Source organism: Chelonoidis abingdonii, chromosome 10 (genome assembly GCF_003597395.2).
Source record: "Chelonoidis abingdonii isolate Lonesome George chromosome 10, CheloAbing_2.0, whole genome shotgun sequence".
Classification (NCBI taxonomy): Eukaryota; Metazoa; Chordata; order Testudines; family Testudinidae; genus Chelonoidis; species Chelonoidis abingdonii.
Genome location: NC_133778.1, coordinates 35,961,376 through 35,981,990, shown reverse-complemented (window position 1 = coordinate 35,981,990; position 20,615 = coordinate 35,961,376). Strand labels below are relative to the sequence as shown.

The 20,615-nt window shown below is 39.1% G+C and overlaps 1 protein-coding gene across 4 annotated transcripts in view; it reads left to right on the top strand.

Annotated features, from left to right (window-relative positions):
• Positions 1-20,615, top strand: part of OSBPL6 (oxysterol binding protein like 6) — a 174,281-nt gene that overhangs the window by 71,538 nt on the left and 82,128 nt on the right. For all 4 annotated transcript variants that reach the window (XM_075069790.1, XM_075069789.1, XM_075069788.1 and 1 more), the window contains exon 2: positions 13,969-14,234. In XM_075069790.1, coding sequence (XP_074925891.1) covers positions 14,133-14,234 — 102 coding nt within the window. In that variant the 5' untranslated portion in view covers positions 13,969-14,132. The remainder of the gene's footprint in view (positions 1-13,968; positions 14,235-20,615) is intronic.

Genomic DNA, 20,615 nt, shown 5'->3' with positions numbered 1-20,615 from the left:
AGTTTTCCCCAACAAGAATATCCTAAAGATGATAAGACCATTATCATAGGGAAAGTACCTGCGGGCATTTTCATTTTAATATAACAACATGATTAGCACACATTAGCAGATGGGAACACACTACATTAGGAGCTGTAACTTCTGCTGAATATATGAATAGGTCTAGTAGATAACCAGCTGGTTCCAATGGGAAATTTGGTTTTGGGTTTTATTTTTTTACGTTGCTTTATTGTCAGTACAAATAAGCATTCATAAATTAATATTAATACAGGGAAAACCAATACCTATTTCACAATTTATGCTAGATTTAGTGTTTAGACAAACAGCATGATAAGAAATACCCCACATTTTCCTTTTTGAAGAAAGTCAATAGAGGTAGCCATTTGTCCAGAAAACAAGTCCAGTCTTTGTTCTTGATTTGTTTGATCAGGAAACAATACTTGATTTAAGGAATTTACCCAGTTCTGTATCCATCTTAATTCCTAATAGACATATTTATAAAAAAGCACTTCATAATAGTTAGCTAACGGTCCAAACAACATTTGGAAAGATCATTAAATGGTCTGCCGAGACCCTCAACAATTTTCAAGTGGTCCGCGAAAAAAAAGTTTGAGAACCACTGAACTAGAATATGTCTTTTAAAAAACATCCCATCGGGATTTAAAAATTTCCAGTGATGGAGACCCATCATACCCCTTGGTAAATTATTTCTCACTGTTAAAATATGCACTCTATTTCTAGTCTGAATTTGTCTAGCTTCAATTGCCAGCCATTGTTGTTTGCTTGTGTCTAGCTTACCAAGTGATCCAGATCATTCTCTGTGAATGACCTATACTCTTCATTATTTACCACTCCCCAAAACTTTGGGTGATCTGCAGACTTCATTGGTAATTTTTTTATGTTTTCTTTCAGGTCTTTGATAAAGAATGTTGAATAGCTTTGAGCCATCAGTCGATCCCTGAAGGACCCGATTAGAAAAATATCCACTTAAGAATGATTCCCCATTTACAATTACATGTTGAGACCTATCAGCCACTGTGTATTAATCATCTACTATTTTAGTCCATGTAATGTGCACCACATTGATTTGGTATCATTCTAGTTTCATACTTCAATATCCACTACAGACAATTTTATTAATTAGGAAAAAGAAAATGTTCCGTCTAGTGATGAAATTTGCCAGAACCACAAAATTAGGGGGAAAAGGATTAGCAGTAAAATCCAGTATGACTTGGCTCATGGAGAGACATACGCTTACATTTCCTTCATGCTCTCCAAATAAATTAATATAATTTTTCTGAATCTTTTCTGGAGCCCTTGCTTAAAGAGAAGGTATGGTCTCCATTGTGGACAAGTAGTCTACTTCAGTGCCTCTCAAAGCCGGTCTGCCGCTTGTTCAGGGAAAGCACCCTGGTGGTTCGGGCTGGTTTGTTTACCTGCCATGTGTGCAAATTCAGCCAATCGCGGTTCCAGTGGCCGCAGTTCGCTGCTCCAGGGCAATGGGGGCTACGGGAAGTGGCGCGGGCCAATGGATGTGCTGGCCACCCTTCCTGCAGCTCCCATTGGCCTGGAACGGTGAACCGCGGCCAGTGGGAGCTATGATTGTCCGAATCTGTGGTCGTGGCAGGTAAACAAACCAGCCCAGCCCACCAGGGTGCTTACCCTGAACAAGCAACGGGCCGGCTTTGAGAAGCACTGGTCTACTTCACTTGAGAGGTGCATTTTTCACAGTCTGTAGGGGTCTAACTCATCCTCAGATTGAGTTGTCTTAACCCATGTCAACTCATGAGAGTATTCACGTGGGAAGAGGCTTTACCAGAGCTGGCTGAAAAATGTGTTTTATTTTCTATTAAAATTTTCAAAGTAAATGAAAACTTCAAATTCATTGTTGTACAGAATGTTTTATGTTTTCGGTTTTGGTTTGTTTTTTTGTTTGTTGTAAACCAAAATACTTCATTTTCTGATTGAAACTTGAGAAATTATAATGAAACCAGAAATTTTCATGAGAAAATTTCCATTTTGTCAAAAAGCCAGTTTTTGTCACAAAAAATGTCAATACATTTTTCAACCATCTCTAGATTTGACACTTAACTAGAAGCAGTGGAAATTTTTCCTCTAATATTTTCATGAAGAACTGATGGGCTTTAGTTAAAAGCTTTAAAAACATGCTCTCACCTATGTAGTTACCTCTCTTTGCTCATTGCGTCCTACGCTACCTCCATGCAGAGCATGTCCATGAGATGCTATTACAATATGGCACATATTTCCACACAGCTGAAACCTGTGACTCAATAATATCCTGTAATTGCAGCAGCCTGAGTGAGGAGAAACAACACCATCAGCTCAGGACTAAACAAAGACTGTGAATGGCTTGCCAACTACAGAACCAGTTTCTCCTCTCTTGGTTTTCACATTATCTCTAGCTTGCCTTGCTAGCAATATATAATACCTGCCCCTGGAAATTTCCACTCATCTGACGAAGTGGGTATTCACCCACGAAAGCTCATGCTCCAAAACGTCTGTTAGTCTATAAGGTGCCACAGGATTCTCTGCTGCTTTTACAGATAAATCCTAGGGTCCCTTCAGCTATTGAGTCAATCCTCAGAGAATGAAAATGAGCTGAAGGCTCATTTCCAAAAGATCAGTTAAGCTGGAGGCTTGAATGCATTGGAACTCCACTAATTACCATATATGCTTCAGGGATTCTGGAGGGACAGAAAATTATCTTTAATCATGTAGGCAAGCAGAAAATAGAAAAGACAGATGATGTTGTACTGACCTCTCATCAGAATCTGATTATCTGATGTTTGACCTCCTCCATCCATTTGAGATCATGATTGATGAGATCAGTCTTCGCTATGTATTTTAAAGCAGAATTAATTTCCTTTATACCATTTTGGAATACATCTGAACCAGGACTGAAAAATGAAGTGGTATGCACTGTTATAGAAATCATACTGAGTGTAAAGTGTTTTGGGAGTATATGGGAACTGTGAGTGAGTACCAACTTAATGAAATCTGGTTGGAGCTGATAATCTAAGCAGAGTAAGCCTCACTACTTTTCACTGATGATTATTTTATCCTTTTGTGGAGAATTGAATTTTGTGTGTTTGAGTGTAAGGAAACAAGCACACTTAAAAATCAACTGCATTTACAAACAATACTCTGTCAGTCTATTTGGAGAAACATAAACTAGCTGTAATTATTTTGATAATCTTTAACAGAATTACCAGAAAATGTACTATGGTACATTAGGCAAGGATCAAAAATATTTTTCTTACTGATCTAAGACCAATAATAAGACAAGTTAGCTGATTCTGAAAGCAGTTCCTAGCTCTGTCTAGTTGTGAAATATAGGATCTTAAAGCATGACTGCTCCCTAATTTAGCAGTTTTTAAAGTTCTTTGCTGTGTTATTAAATATCAACCACGCAAAACTTCAGTAGTTTTACAGAACCTAATGTTAATATTTGTAACTTTGCTGAAAGTTCCCTTTCCCAGCAAAAACTGAGAGGCTGTTTAAGTGACCTCTCAGCTATTGCTGATGTTATAAGCAGTTCCTTTTTTCATGTTGGACAAGAACTACAGCGGCCCAAGTAAGTGGAGAAAATAACTGATTTCATCCATTTTTACCTCTGACCATTTTTCTCCACCTAACTGGATACTTGTAGCACTTTCTGAATGTGGGATCGGCAGTGTTTTATGAAAATAGCTACGTAGTGCACACAGTAACTTAATTTGAAGTCTTGTGAAAGTGTGTTCACCCGAAAGTCAGTGTATTCCAGCTATTCTCTTCCATCCCTACAGCATAAACCCTTCAATTCCAGCATAATTATAAACACCAGTAGTTAGAGGTAAGTGTTTTATACTGTTCAAATCTTGGAAATCCACTTTTTAAAGTAACTAGAGTAAGAGACGATGGTAATCAGATGAGATTTTTAATATCTTGCATCTCACAAGCCCTCAATGCTGAAAATGGTTTCCAAGTTTTCCAATGGCACATCATTTCGTGCCTGCAGAGTTCATGAGGAATATGATGTTAAATGGGTTGTTGGTCCCTTGAACCATTTTGGCACCAGTCCAGGACTAAAAATAGCAGGACCTGTACCTCAGATTATAGATCCCCACAATAAATTTTTGCAATATAATACAGCATATATAACATTATAATAGCATTGTACAGTTAAATCTTTACTATGTGGTATGGGAAAATGATGGGGTTTTGATGCAAATTATAAAATTTATGAATTATTAAAGAGAGAATAAGTGAGGGTCTTCCATATTGTAAATATTCTACAAATAATTAGTACTTCTCCAGGATCCTGCATAGGACCTTAATTGTTGCTGATACAGAGACTGCTATTAAATTACATTTTTGTAATGGAAGGACTATATCAGGAGTAGGCAACCTATGGCACCAGTGCCACCTTCGGCACGTGAGCTGATTTTCAGTGACACTCACACTGCCCAGGTCCTGGCCATCAGTCCGGGGGCCTCTGCATTTTAATTTAATTTTAAATGAAGCTTCTTAAACATTGTAAAAACCTTATTTACTTTACATACAACGAGTTTAGTTATATATTATAGACTTATAGAAAGAGACCTTCTAAAAACGTTAAATGTATTACTGTCACGCGAAACCTTAAATCAGAGTGAATAAATGAAGATTCGGCACACCACGTCTGAAAGGTTGCCGACTCCTGGACTATATCATTTAAACCTGGAGTAAAACTGTTGATTATCTCCTGTAGTAATAAAAGTTATGTGGAAGGTCCTGGGGATTTTTTTTCTTTGTTCCAACTGTAGTTTTATAATGTTAATGCATTGCTTGTAACAAGATGTAAGAGTACGTTAAATATCCAGCTCAGTGGATGTATAGGTAATGTGGGATGTCTACTTCTTCTCATTTCATCAGAGACAGGAACTCTTCTAGATGTGACACTTTGGTAACAATGATCTCCTGGCGTTGGAGGATGGCCCATTTTAGGGAAAAGCACTCTGTTGTGGCGGAGAGCTTTGTATGTTGGGGGTTAGGTTCTGCATAATGTGAAGTGTGTTTAGCTGAGGTGCCTGCCTCTGCTAATAATCATAGCTTTCTCAAAGAGCAATCGTGAAGTGGAGATAGTGTAATTCTTGTTTTCTGAATAACAGTAGTGAAAACTGACAAGAGTTTTGTCTGTTTTCACTGTACTGCAGCCTCGTTAAATTGTGAACAGCAGAGACTCTGGAGTTGTCTATCTGCAGACTCAGGAAGACAGCACTACACTGATTTACATTTAGTTCAACATTTGACTTTTTTGCACCCATATGTGAGACTTTCTAAATTTTCATTTGAAAAAAAAAATCAGCAGAAGTTAATGGTAATCGTTCCATTTGCATCCCTCCCTCTCCATCCATACACACACATAATGGGAAGTATCCAGTTTGCCATGGTGGGCAGATGAGAGGAACTTTTAAGTCCTACAAAGCCAAATCCTATAGTCCTTACATGTGACTTAGTTCCCTGTGCATTTCACCTGAATAAGGACTGTATGATTTGCTCCATAGAATTTAAATAATACATTTTAGAGCAAACCAAATTCCTAAAAGAAAAGTATCAAGGTATTTAGTCCCCCATATTGGTCATCTTTGACTACATCTTCAATCGATGTGATGATGAAACAAGGAAGGAGATGGTAGAAAGATGAAAGATCAGTCAGATGTGTAAACCAAGTACTCTGTTTTGTTGGCTTTGACAAGCAAAGACTCTCGGGCATACCAACTATTTGGTAATCCAGATCTTCACTTCTTGCAGTTTAATGAAAGACCAGTCATTAATAGGTGTCAGAGCCATGACTTTGCATGTATAACAAGACCAGTCTGGATGAGGCTGCAGGATCAAGCAGGTACTTAGATGCTGAGTTCAGAATGGCTCGGTGAGGAGGAGTGGCTGTGCTTTAGCATCTAGTCTCAGAGGCACGAGGTTAAATGATCCAAAATTGGACAATATGTATTAAGGAAATCCATCCAGAGGAAAAAAATCAGCTTCTGGTACTTTAAACAAACCAATAAAGACAATTAAGCTAATACGAGTGTCCATTTAACATGTTCCAGTGTCCTCAAATATAAAATGAAACTGCTAGTTGCAGATTCCAGCTATTTTAATTTGGTGTATGAGAATGTCAGACCATCTGTATATATCTCTGTTCACCTATTTAAGGTATACATTGTGTTTGTTTCAGATATAAGATACTCGGTAGCTAGACCTGTAAAAAAACAAGGGAGTTGTTTTCTCTGTTTCTGTTATTTATGAAAATAATTAAATGTAATTTATGAATGTAAAAAGCAAACTTAAATACATATTGAGCAAGAAAGCATAGACTGTACTTAAGGGAGAGCATAGCCTTTATTTCTTTTTAAATAGTTCTGTTAATTAAGTACTATTAACTATGTATCTTACGTCCCATGTTTAGTGTTTAATGAAAGCTGGAGAAGAAACTTACCTAATTTTAAGTTCAAACAAGAATGGGGTTAGGATATTTGTTGTTATGTTACACACTGATCACCTATTTGTCCATTAGTGCTGAAAGCTAATCCATGGACTTCTCTTCGTCAGAGATGTCAACCAGTATTGATCTCTGTTATTTTAGGAGGAACTCATTTGCACTTCTGAGATCTTTTAATAAACATTTACAATAAAAAGATCAATAGTAATGAAGAACTCCATCAGCAGTTGTAATTCTGCCTGTTTCTTCTTTCTGATTCAGATGAATGACCAATACCAGTGCTAATTTACATCTTTTAAATATGTTAACATATTGCTTTTTCTTCTTTTCTGGTTTGCATAATTTAAAAGCTTCTTTAAGTTCTGTAGAGGTTCTTAGACAGTTAAGGCACCATCTTGGTTTCTCATGTTGTTATAGAAACAGGATATATTCCAGAGATCATCACCCAGAGGTGAACCTTAAATGCTGATGTTGCTGATCCTGAGTTTGTGGCTATGAAGTGATTGATTCACTGTTTTATAACAAAGACAAATTCCTCATTTCCTGTAAGCAAATTATTAAATCACTGGTATTTTGCCACATTATAGAGATGACAAGTGCATAGCTTCAAACAGTTAACAAAAAAATTCAGGGGCAATGCGCCAAATAAGCAGAGGTCTGGGGACTGCCAAACATTCTTATTTGGATCATAGGGAATAACAGGTTCTTTTCAAAGAATATCCTAGTTCAGGGCATCAAATGGTTGCATTTTGACTGCTTCTGTTGGTTTGTGGAGTCTATCCCATCCCTTGAAGTCTTAACGATTGTGGCTTTAAGGTGGGAGACCCGTCCAGTGTGCTGAGAGAGAGGAGAGCTGGTCTGTTTTCCTGCCCTGGAGGTGTCTTCAGGTAGCATCTTTCCCTCTTTCTAATCAGTGAGAAAGTCAGCACAGGAGTTCTCTACTTTCCCCTTGAGGTGATACAGTCTTCTTTCTTTCATTTCTCCTGGGATGAGCATGTGACTTCTTCCTAAAATCTTTCCCTGCTTCTCCACACTGCTCCTCCTCTTGTCCCTCAGATCTATCTTGTCCTCCATTTGTTTCTTGCAGTTTATATATCCAACCTGTCTCTTACTGCTCCAAATTTTGCTCATTTGTGTATTGTCTAATATTGGCTCCCTCATTTATCCGCTGCCATTGATATAAACAGACTCCTGTTAATCTAAACATTATCCGAATACACCGTTCAAGCCTTTTTTCCCCCTATAAAAATAGTTGACCTGTCTTCAATCTCTGTTTTGTTGAATCTCTTCAGAGCAATTGTTTGTTTCTTTCACTTGTTTTCTTGCACCTTGTAGCTTTTAACATACAAATACCTCACATCAAGTTTTAGAATGTATCTATAGTTGCATATGAATTTCATGTATTTTTTTTTTATAAAAATTGATCAAAATAAGTTGAAATAACCCCTGGCTGGTCAGTTTATGGGATAGAGAATTTATTTATGGCAAATCAATATCCTTATTTTATACTTCTTCATAATTGTTCTGTCTACAAGTTTCCTAAGAAATTATTTCAAGAATGTTGATTTGTGTGCATTCTTCCAATCCAGATAACAGTTGGAGATAAATTAGTAAGTAGCTCTCGGTGCTTACAGATCTTTCAGACTATTTAATGCGATATTGACACAAGATAAGCCTCAGAGCTCAGCCTGAGATTGACCATTCACTATGACTCATCTGCTTTATTTAATGTTCTTTCAGTTAGTAGATAGCAGAAAGGATGACTAATAGGTTAACAAAGCAGAATTGGTACTGCAGAACCAAAAAGGGGCAGAGACTTTAGAATTCTCACAGGAGAAATCGAGGAAGGAGTGTTTGTGATTATATTTCCTTCATTTCCCAAAACACAACTGAAATCCTTTGAGAAATGGAATGATGGAAATAGGAATTGATTTAGTTTTATCAGTGTCTAAATCCGAGTTAATATTTGATCTTAAGCACTGATAAAATTATACACTAAAAAGGGGAAAACTATAGCTGAGTGAGCAGATTGTAGCTAAATCCAAGATAAACAGCTCCCACTCGCCTGGACTGGTGCAATGAGAGCTTCCCCCTCTGCTGTAACTAGTGGATAAATCTGATATATTCTCATTATTAAAGGTAAATTAGAAAGGGGATATGAATACACATGGGAAAATTCCAAATATTAGAGGAAAAGGCCGACTTGAAGTTACTGAATTCAGTTTAACATAGTGTATTTCATACCTTTTTATATAAAATATAATTTGAATTAAATAGCAATGGCAAGGAATACCAAATTGAAACTAAATGTGAAGAGGTGTTTACCCAGAAGGAATTGTAAATGGATGAGATTTACTCATAAAATCAGTGAGACAGGAAAATTGGACACAGTCAAAATGTAGATGACAGTTATAAGGAAAGTGAACAGAAGAAGAACGAACGTTAAGGTCTAATGATCTTGTCTTGATTATGAAATATTTTTTGTCTATATCTGCGGAAGAGATTAGGAAGTCCTCAATAAATATTTAAAAATGGGCACTCAGTTCATTAGCCCAATCCATAAAAAAAAAAAATATATAACTTACTTTCCATTATAATGTGTGTACAGTAAGTATTGTATTTGAATGTCTCTACCTATAAGTAAAATTTACTTGCGTGAACTCAGTGGACAAGATTAAACAATAAAACAAAATAAGGAGAGAGTATATGAGGAAATGCTTCTCTCCACTGAAAAATGTGTAGTAGACAATAATATATTTACATACAACATAAGAGGAAATTATATACATCAAAAGGAGTTGTGGGTGCTGAGTATCCCTGGCAACCAACAACCAGACCATTTATTAAGGTGTCTTTGTATGGACTTGGATGTCTAACTTTGTGCACCCACATTTGAAAAAATTGACCTAAGTGATTTGCTTGGGTTGGGGGCAATATGTTTTTTTGGATTTGGCACAGGACTAGGAATCAGAGGAGCTGATTGCTAATATCTGCCAAGAAGCCTCCCATAGCTAGTCATGCACAGTAATCATTGCCAAGGAAAAGGATTAAAACCAAATTGCAGTTGTCACAAGTCATATAAAGCTGGAAAAAATATGCATAAAGTGAACTTCACTTTTTGAATTTTCACGTTTCCTGAGTGTGTTGCCTAATTTTTCTTTTGCTTTGTGTTGGCTAGAAATATTCTACCCAGGCATGTGGCTTGATTCTGCTTCCACCAAAGTCAATGGCAAAATGCAGAGTGACTCATGGAAAGGGAGCAGGCCCATCTGTGACGTTTCAAGAGGATTGGTTTAATTTTGGTGAATGTAATGGAATGATCAAAAATTAGGTTAATTTATTAATAGAAAGCCAGCTTCAATTTTAGCTCTGGAGAGACTAAGATCTCATTACATTCGGAGAATTGTTTTTTATTTTAACTCTTTTAATACGCTGTTGGGGGGGATATGACGATGCTTCAGTGTTTAGGTATTGGGAAATAAGTCCCAATTATTGGAGAGAAATGGATCTGAACTTATTGCAGCACAGAAAAGCTCAAAGCTGGTACACTGTTTCTGAGATTTTTCTTTACTTTCTAAAATACAGTTGTTGATCATAGTGTAGGCACGGACTCTGTGGGTGCTCAGGGGCTCAAACACCTAAGGGAAAAAATAGTGGGTGTTTAGCATCCACCAGCCACAGCTGTTTGGCAGCACTGCTGATCAGCTATACGGTGGCACTCATAGGTGTCGACTTCCACTGTTCCTGGTGGGTGCTTGACCCCACCTCCTGGCCCTGCCCCAAACCGACCTTGCACTGCCCCCATTCCACCCCTTCCCCAAAGTCCCCACCCCACCTCTCCTCCCCTGAGTGTGCTGCGTCCCCACTTCTCCCCTCCGTCATTCCCTCCCTCCTGGAAAGTCCTGAGCACCTCCAAACAGCTGTTTGGCGGCAGGAAGCGCTGGGAGGTAGGCGGAGGAACGGGGATGCGGTGTGCTGAGGAGGTGAGGAGGAGGTGGGGTGGAGGGTGAGGGGAGCTTGGCTGCTGGTGGGTGCAGAGACCCACTAATTTTTCCCTTTGGGTGCTCCAGCCCTGGAGCACCCACAGAGTCAACACCTATGGTAATGCTGCCAATCAGCTGTTTGATGGCTGGGGAAGGCACTTGAGGGAGGGTGGAAGGCAGCAAGCAGTGGACAGGCAGGGTCTTTAGGGGGGGCAGGGTGGGGGCAGAAAGGGGCAGATTGAGGGTGGGGCCTCGGGGAAGGGGTGGAGTGGAGGGGGGGCCTTGGGAAGAGCGGGAGTGGAGTATCCCTGGGGAAAAATAAAAGTCAGCACCTGTGGATCATAACTTGTGTTCAATAATTTCTCCTATTGTGCTTATATCTGCCTATTTTTCAGTTATGTTTCTCTAATTGTTTCATTAATTCTTTTTTTAAAATATTAGTAATATTGGTGCTAGAAATATTTAATTTTGTTAACACTTGTAATATTTACTAAAGTGTCACCATTGAGCAGATGCTGATGCACATGTATGTTATAAAATATACTACATTGTAAAGTTCTGTTTATAAGCTATACTGTGTGTGACCCAATGTTTACATTCATATTAAGAAGCGTGGTGTAATTTTGTGAACATATACAACTAGGTAAGCAATATGTAAGCAATAAAACTGCCTGGATTGAGTTTGCAGTCTGTGATTTAACAAGTTTAATGAGTTTGGTTTTCTCAGCTCTGTCCCTCGAGGGAATTTGTGCACATCAAAAAAGCACCACTGAGTCTGGCTCAGGTGTTAACATTTATGTATTTATTTATTTAAAGCTTTAGACTTGACTAGAAGGCACTTCACAGTAGCTCAGGACAAGAGACCGTTGGTAAAGCTGTTGTTCTTGCATGCTACTTGCTAGCACTGTGTTTGGCTCTACCAACAGTGCATACTCTTCCTGAACACCTTTAAAAAGGATTGGACACTCTTAAGTGTCAGATCACTGTCTTCCTCTGCCAATGCTAAATAGAATTTTTTCTGCATAAGTGAACTCAGTGGAGACCAGTCACGTTAAAACCCATTTGATTTTCATTTACCCAAAAGCTACAATGCTTAAAAAAAATGTAAAAGACCTTTATCGTTCAGCATAAATGGCTAAAAACTTGTTCTTTTAGCTATTACATGGCTGAACCAATTGTACAGTTCAGTGAACTGGGATTATCATCTTTGCTTTCTGCTATGTCAGATCTTTCTAAAGTGCAGCAGTTTTAAACATTAAAATTGATTTTTGATTTATATTAAATTGTAAGGATCTTGGAAATACCAATATTGATATGAATCGCTGCAGCACATACGTACATATCGTATTTGTACAGTTTGAAAACATTGTTAAAATGGACCCGCAGTCCTTGGCATACTATAGTGAAAGGGGGGAGAACCCTTGAGTGTAACTTTGTTAATTTTTCAGCATCTGGAGTGAAAATGGCTAGGACTGTCATAGAGATTTACTTTTGTAGAAACTCTACTACAGCTGATACACAAAAGTAGTATATGTTTGGTTTTTTTAACGAAGGAGGTGTACTCCATTTGTTTGTCAGTGTGGAATATCTGCTTTCCCCTGCTCATTTGTATTGTAAGAGGGACAAATGCATCACTGTTGCATTCTGAAGAATTGTGTCCACTTATACCAATGTGAATTTGGCCTTATATTGGATGTCTTTTAAAACTCCGTATTTACCTCTGCAAGTATTTATGGTACCTATATACTTAAAATAAGAAGGTACTATGGTCACTACAGGTATCTGGAGCATTAAATACTGTTTTTAATGGCACCTACCCTGTGTGTGATTTAACTTTAAACAAACATGAATAGGACTTTTAGTGGCAAGCTATGGATTAGAACTATATCAGCTTGAGAGAGTATTTCACAAACAGGGTACCTTGAAGGGCCGTGCTCTACAGTGTGAAATCACAAGCATGGAAAGAGCTCACTGAGGCAAGGGCAATGCATTTGTAATTGAGTTCATACAGTAACAGTTTAGAAACAAGGGGCTAAAACCTCAGATTCTAAAATCCAAGTGGTAGATGTGTCCAGCTCACTAGAGAGCAAGCAGGCGCAGGATTTTCCTCTTGTCTAGACGTAAGATTTCTAGGAGATGCCTCAACTTTTCAGCACTATTCCTCCATTTTAGGATCTAAATCTTTTACTAATCTCCCTGACTAAGGATCCTTTTTGATGCTATGGTGAGAAACTCCCTTAGATTTTCTGTCTTTTACAGGTGGTCATTCTGGTTGCAATCTCTTTGGCAAAGGACTCTTTTTGGAGTTAAGGTCTTGTTGGAAAACAGCAGTCTGCATCTCTGATGAGGGCAAAGTTATGTTAAGAGTTAACACAGATTTATTTCCAAAATAAACCCAGTTGCAAGAATTTTTGTTTCTTCTATCCTTTTTTGCCCACAGGCAAAACACCCTTTAAATAAATAAATAAATTTAAAAAACAAAACAAAGCCAATCAAGCAACCTACAAACCCTCTGAACACACACACCTCTGCCATACTGTTGATGTCAGCAGGGCTCTAATAATCAACACTAAACATGGCACACAATTTAAAAAAAAAAACAAAAAAACAACCTCTAGCTTTGCTGATCTAACATCATAAAAAATAAAACAAGCAAACAAAAAGACTACAAAGGCTTCAGTTATTAGGTGCCTAAATTGGTGTTTTTCAGAAGCCTTTAAAAATAGACACCACCTTTTCCCACTCAAACGTTGATGCTCATTTATTCAGAGTCATGGCAGCTTACTGGCTTGAAGGATTATTTGAAACATATAAAGAGACATGTCGGATGGTCTCCTGGTCATGTTTCTATGCCTCCTCTAAGTTTGACAAATTAAATGTGCAGGTCTCATCAGTTCCTGCCATTGGAATGAGGGATCCGTACTATGCTCCCCCAGTAAATTATATTGGGGTGGGGGGAGAGGACACATCTGTTTCCTCGTTCATCTTTTCTTCTCCCCGGGGGTGACACACATTGTATATCCCATTTTAATGGATCTGCTGACTTTCCCTGCGAAGAAGAATAAGAACCTTTATCTGATTGTCCCTGAACGTTTCCTTTCTTCTAGTAGGAAAGTCTGCAGATTCAATCCACCTGGCACAAGGCTTATGGTTCTGAATGAGGCTTAAATTGTTCCTTTCTCCTTAATTTTCTTTATGGGCACAATATATATATGTTTTCTAGTAGTTGGGGTTAAATTTGAAGTCGTTCTTCAGTAGGGAGTGTTTGTATGGCTATCCTGTTCTCAGAGTGAAAAGCAACATTTGTACTGATATTGGGTAATGTCAAGCAAGCATAGGTAAATATTTGTGAGATCCGTTAAATGTATCGATAAAACCATATTTTAGAACAATGACTATGTGTGAATCTTTTTGTTTGCTTACAAATGTGTAATGAACCTTTTTTCAGGTGAAAGTGATTCATTCTCTCTCTTTTTCTCTCCCATTTTTGTTTTAATTAAGGTCAAGTTTGGATGCCTTTTGAGTTCATCTTCTCCTTTCCAGAAGATAAATTGTGAAATTGAATAATGTGGAAAGTCCTTCCCCTCTCTTTTTGTATGTGACTTTGAGAAAAGATTGGTATGGTCTTAACAGCACAAGATCATCTCTAGAAATTAGCTGCAATTATGAGTTCAGAGGAGAAGGGTGTATCTCCTGCTCACAAAACATCCACTCCATCACATAAAAGTGCCTCCTCTTCATTGTCATCTCAGAGGGACAGTAAGCAGGTAAGGAAAAGATCCTAGACAACTGACTTCCATCTCTGCTTTTTAACGTTTGGTGGATTTATTAATTCATTCTTCCTCATGGTAGCAAAGCCTGATGCTCAGCGGTTAAAACTCTTTTGATAATAGAATTGGGCATTTCCAGTTCAGATAAGATATGTCAATGTTTCAGTAAGTTCATTATTCCTTTTTTACTGTGACTTGGAAAAGAGATGGATGTGGAAGCTATTTGGGGGAAACAAACTCTAGACCTATGACATAGATGCAGGGTAGTAGGAAGGGGGATAGAATTATGTAGGCATGGTTAAGGAAGAATTGTTCCTAAGTCTTTCTCCTTTAGTTCTGGGAGGCATTTTCCTTAAAGGTGTTAACCTATGATTGCTTAAAGTTTTGCGTACTGTGTGTGAATATTTAACTTCAGATCTAACTACAAACATGTGTCATCTGTTCAATATGGCATGACTTCCCAGGCAGGGACCAAGGTTCTATTTGAAAAGGTGTATTGTATCATAAACCTTTTGTAGAAACACAAAATTGCAGAAATTGTATCTGATTTAGTAGGGATTCAGGTAGACTGCTCCACATTATATTGTACAATCCCAGTTATGCTGGGCTTCCATTGCTAATATGCTCCCCAGGATCTGTGCAGTTGGAAAGCCTCACCCTGGGTCAACTCCATAGTACTCCATTCATCTTTAGGGCCCTACCAAATTCATGGTCCATTTTGGTCAATTTCACGGTCATAGGATTTTAAAAATAATAAATTTCATGATTTCAGCAATTTAATTGTAATTGTAGGGGTCCTAACCCAAAAAAGAGTTTGGCGGGGGAGGAGTCACAAGGTTATTGTGGGGGTGGGGGGGTTGCGGTACTGCTACCCTTACTTCTGCACTGCTGCTGGTGGTGGCGCTGCCTTCATCATGATAACTGGAAAAGTACGTAAGCCAAATTTTTTAAATGGGTGCATAAGGTTAGGCTGCTAATTCGATATTTAAGCACATAAATATATAGCATGAAGTTTAAAAATGCTGAGCACGCAGAGGCTCCACTGTACTGAACGCTTCAAAAGCCGGTCACACATTTAGGTGCCTAAATATGGACTTATCATCTGGATTTTAAGCCAGGGCCTCCCAGAAGGGGGGAGCAAGAGGGGCAAATTGCCCCGGGCCCTGCAGGGGCCTCCACGAGAGTTTTTTGGGGCCCCTGGAGTGGGGTCCTTCACTCGCTTTGTGGGCCCTGGAAAACTCTCGTGGGGCCCGGGTCCCCAGAGCTTCTTCTGCTCCGGGTTGTCGTCATCAATTCGGCGGCATGGGGGGAGAGGGCGGTGTACTGGTGTCCTTCCGCTCTGAGACCCGCCACCGAAGTGCCCCGAAGACCCACGGCGGGGGATCCTTCTGGTACTTCGGTGGCGGGTCCCGGGGCAGGTCTTTGGCAGCAGTTTGGCGGCGGGGGGTCCTTCCGCCCCGGGACCCACCGCCAAAGTGCCAGGTCTTCGGCGGCAATTTGGCGGCGGAGGGCCCCCACCGCTGAAGACCCCAGACCTCCTGAATCTTCTGAGCGGCCCTGATTTTAAGCACTCATTTTTGAAAATATTGGTCATAATATTTAAAATGCATTATAATGTGATGGGAGAGGAATCCATAGAAGTGTGAATGGCATGTGAGTGATTAATTTTGAAGTGATGCTGAGCTAGAGCATATGATAGCCACTGAAGGTGTTAGTGTACACAAGACAATAAGCATCTTGCATGTTGTTCTTATTCTCTCTTCTAAGTTTTTGTATAATAAATCACCACATTTTTGTCCTACTGTCCCCTTTGGTTGCCGTTTTAATTTATATTTCCAGCTTATTGCATTGCTTGTGTGGTTTTTTAATCTTTCTTGAGAATTAATAAAGAAAAAAATTAGAAAAAGTATATTTCTTGCCATGAGAGGCCTTGAAAATTTTGTGCTGCTGCCTTCTTAGACTTTTCATAAGTCATTTTTGGAGGTGGCAGTTGAGTAAATTGCGGTTTCCTCAATGGGGGAATCTGTGTGGAAATGGTGTGCGATATGATTGGATGTAGTGTCAGTATGGATTTCATTGTCACTGTGTGGATAACATTTGATATTTCTGGACTGTGAATGATTGAAATCCTCTTGTCATATAATTCCTATCAAAGTCAAACGAGCAATTATGGAACAGTTTTGCAGTAAATTATAGTTCAGGAAACTGAATGAGTGTGAAGACAACTATGACAAATCCTTTCAGAGAGGGTTGAAAATAAGTATGCCGGCATTTTAATGTAGGTGGTTTATTTGTGCAACATACATCATCTCAGCGAAGTAGTCATTAGAAGAAAGCTCTGACATTGCCACTTTGCAGACTCCATAACTAAATAATTGATAAACAGAGTCTACTGCAGCCAGCAGTAAAAGAGGAGCTGAGTTCAGATTTTAATCAACATAAAGACATACCATTGTTCAGTTGTAACTGAACATTGCTAATTCACAGTGATGCCCAGGGAACCCATTACAAAGTATGGTCAAAATGTAACATTTAGCCACTCACCAGGGTAGGGTTGTTGTGAAGTCCTACCTAGGAGTCTTTGGGGAGCTCTTCAGGATGATTCAGTGCACTTCCCTCGGCGCAGCTCTCTGTTCTGAGAGCTAGTGCTCAGCTCGGGGTGAGCCACAGCCATGAGCCCTTGTCAATTCTGCTACCTTTGAGGCACAGGGATGCACCAGGAGAGCAGTCTCTGCAGTGTGGTGAACATAAGGACTGAAATTGTGATAGGCCCTTCTGTCGGCCCCACAAGTAGGGGAGACTCTTGTCCCCACCACACAATTAACTCCGAAAAGGTTGTCATAATCTGATGTTCAGCAAGTAAGAAATCAAGAGTTTTTAAAAGTAAGAGCGAATATCACAAAGTGTGTGCTGTCCATTTGTGACAGTTTTGGTTTAGTTTTAAATGTAATCATAATGAGTTGTTAAATGTATGATCACATGCTGCAAAAATAAAGATGTCTTTGTACTATAGTCTCTCACTCTAACACTTCAATATTAAATCCTGGCTGAGAAGACAGGAAGAGGTTGGATTCAATAAGAATACTCACAGGAATAAAACTAGTCTTCTGTGTAATAGTTTGCATGATCAAGCCCGATATATGGATGTTAGCAGGGTTCTAGTGTATTATTTAGAGATAATATGGGCCAAGATTTTCAGAAGTAACTTGTGATTTTGGGTGCCTAACTTGAGACACCTTGAAGGACCTGATTTTCAGAAGGTGGGTCTCAACATTTTTTGATAAACAGCCTCCATTAAAGTATCTCAGGTAGGCATTGAAACTGAGGCATGAAAAATCACTGGTCACTTTTTGAGAATTGTGGCATGTGTATATATATATTACATCACACACACAAAAACTATATTAAAAGAACATTACTAAGTTTGCAAAGTCAAGCACGGAAAAGTTAGGAGATGACAGAATTAAGTTTGCCTCTGCATCCTTAGTTCATCCCTCTCCTGCACATGCCTTATGAATAGAACTGGTCAGACAATTTATATCGAAACAGTTTTCCATCAGAATATGCTATTTTGATTAAACCTGGTTTTTCATGTAATCATACAGATTTCGTTGAAATTTCCCAAGAAAATTATTTTTGAAACAAAACATTTTTTGCCGCAGAAATATTGTTTCAAAATGTTTTATTTATATATTACTTTTATTCATCTTTTCTTTTACATAGTAGTCCAAGTATTCTATTAATTTGTTTTATTTTTATATTTTATTTTTACAGTTAAGGGTAACTGCTATTTAATACTGATTGAAACATCTTATTATCTAGATCAGTGTCTCCTGTTTATATTGTAATTAAATAGTTTGACACTTTGAACAAGAACAGAAAATAAGCACTCACTATTGTAATAAATGAGCAGCAGTTTTAATACCCTAGAAAAAGTAGTCCACGCTAACATGAAAATATTAATATAAAACACATTTTGAAATAAAAATTTTGTTTTTAAACAAAAAGTTAAAATTATTCCAAACCAAAAATTTCCAAAATGATTTATTTTTTTGAAACTTTCATTTCTCAGGAAATTTTGAAAATGTTTGTTTATATTCTGATTCAGAAATGAAAACAAATTTTCAGGAAATTTTCATGTTTTGAAAACAGAAATTGAAAGTTTTGACCTGCTCTAATTATGGTAGTCTTTAATTGCATGAATCCATACTGTTTCCCCCGCCAAGGACCTCTGCTTCATTCAGTGCATGGGTGCACCTATTCTGGGGAGGAATCAAGGTTGTGTAGTAAAAGAGGCTAGTGAATGAAGCAGGGGGTTGCAGAAAGAGAAAAGATGAGACAGTGCACAAGAAACACATTTCACCTCTAGTATTGCAGACTGGGAACAGGCTGCTGTGTTCAGCTACATAACAGAGATGGAAAACACACACAAACTAAACAGGAAATAAGGTGGAGTGGAGCATGGCTCCAATCCATACTACTCTGAGTAACTCAGTTAACCCTTTGAGGACCACTTTACCGCAGATGGTCTCATGGCTAAGATAGGTGACTTCTGCACACAGAGCAGGTACAGCACAAGCACTGGCAGGCTTCTCCACACTGTCCTGCTTATGTCCCTCAACCCTGTTCTCGGTGTATTCCAGGCTGCATAACTGCTGAAGGCTCTGCTGAAACTGTCTGTAATGTGATTATGCTGCTGGCAATGCCACTGGGCATAGTAATTGAGATGCTGAATTTGTGGTGTGGATGCTTATCCACCACAGGCCAGCAATGCAGAATTCAGTGTCCAACGTGTTCATGCTTAGGTTTTGGTGGTGGGAGAAGTGTGGGTTTGGAATGTGCTCTGAATGAGCCTCGACTGCGCACATGCTGGCTCTTGTTTATTGATTCTCACACGAGTCTCTGATTGTGTTCTGTATGTTTTCCTTTGCTTCCCTGCCCTCCTTTCCCTGTGCTTCCAGAAAACTAACACTTTATCTAGTTGTTAAACGTTTACAAAACAAAATGTTTGAAAAATGAAGAGAAGTGGAGGTTTTAAGGTGAGATCTACAGAAGAAGTAATTTGGTGACCTGAAGGGAGGACAGGTGTATCTGACAAATGAACTGTCAGGCTGGAAGGAGGGTACTAGTGGAGTTCCTCAGGGATAGGTTTTGGGAACAATCTTATTTAATCTTTTTTTTTTTTTTACTGACTTTAACACAAAAAGTGGGAGTGTGCTAGTAAAGATTCCGTATGACACAAAACTGGGAGGTATTGCCAATGCAGAGAAGTACCAGGATGTCATACAGGAAGATCTGGATGACCTTGTAAACCGGAGTAATAGTAATAGGATGAAATTTAATATTGAAAAGTGCAAGGTCATGCATTTAGGGATTAATAACAAGAATTTTTGTTGTAAGCTGGGGTCTCATCAGTTAGAAGTAACAGAGGAGGAAAAGGACCTCGGAGTACTGGTTGATCACAGGATGACTATGAGCCACCAATGTGATATGGGCATGAAAAAAGCTAATGCAGTCTTGGGATGCATTAGGCGAGGTATTTCCAGTAGAGATAAGGAAGTGTTAGTACCGTTATACAAGGCACTTGTGAGACCTCATCTGGAATATTGTGTGCAGTTCTGGTCTCCCTTGTTTAAGAAGGGTGAATTCAAACTGGAACAGTTATAGAGAAGGGCTACTGAGTCATCTGTCTGACGTCCTGAACAGGAAAACCAAGAAGTGTGCTGCTTACCAGGAGCTAGGATTCACGATGTGATAGAGAGACTGCCGAGACTCATCAAGCCCTCGGATCGCTTACCCCTTCCTGCTTCTCCACGTGTGCACCAATGATACTGCCAAGAATGACTTTGAGTGGATCACTGCAGACTATGTGGCACTGTGAAGAAGGAAAAAAGAGTAGAGCAGAAGTACTTCTTGTGTTTTGCTTATGTAACCCTTCTGCCAGGTGGAGCTGTCAGCAACCAGGGCCGGGTTCGATATCTAGGGGTTCCTTTCCATCCATCCAACACAGAACCGGCTCGAGCCCCACCCAGTAACCTGGGAAAATTACGTATCACTCCTGGGTGCCTCTGAAATGTAATATGTCCCCACTCACATACAGAGAGTCTGAGTGTAGAAAAACTTTAATGAATGGAGGGACGTCACCCAACATTATTTAGGGGAAATGCCACAAGCAGGATTCATAATCGTAAAACTGTGAACAGGACACCCATCCCAGAGTTTGTGGGGCAGTGTCTTCTGCCTCATGTTCTTGAGTTCTGCACAGGGCTTTGGAGCAGAGCCCGGACCTGGAGCGTGGACCAGTAGGTTTTTGCCTGGAGCTGGAGTGGAGCAATTCAAAAATTTGTTTGCTCCAAATCCCTGATTCTGCAACCAAAA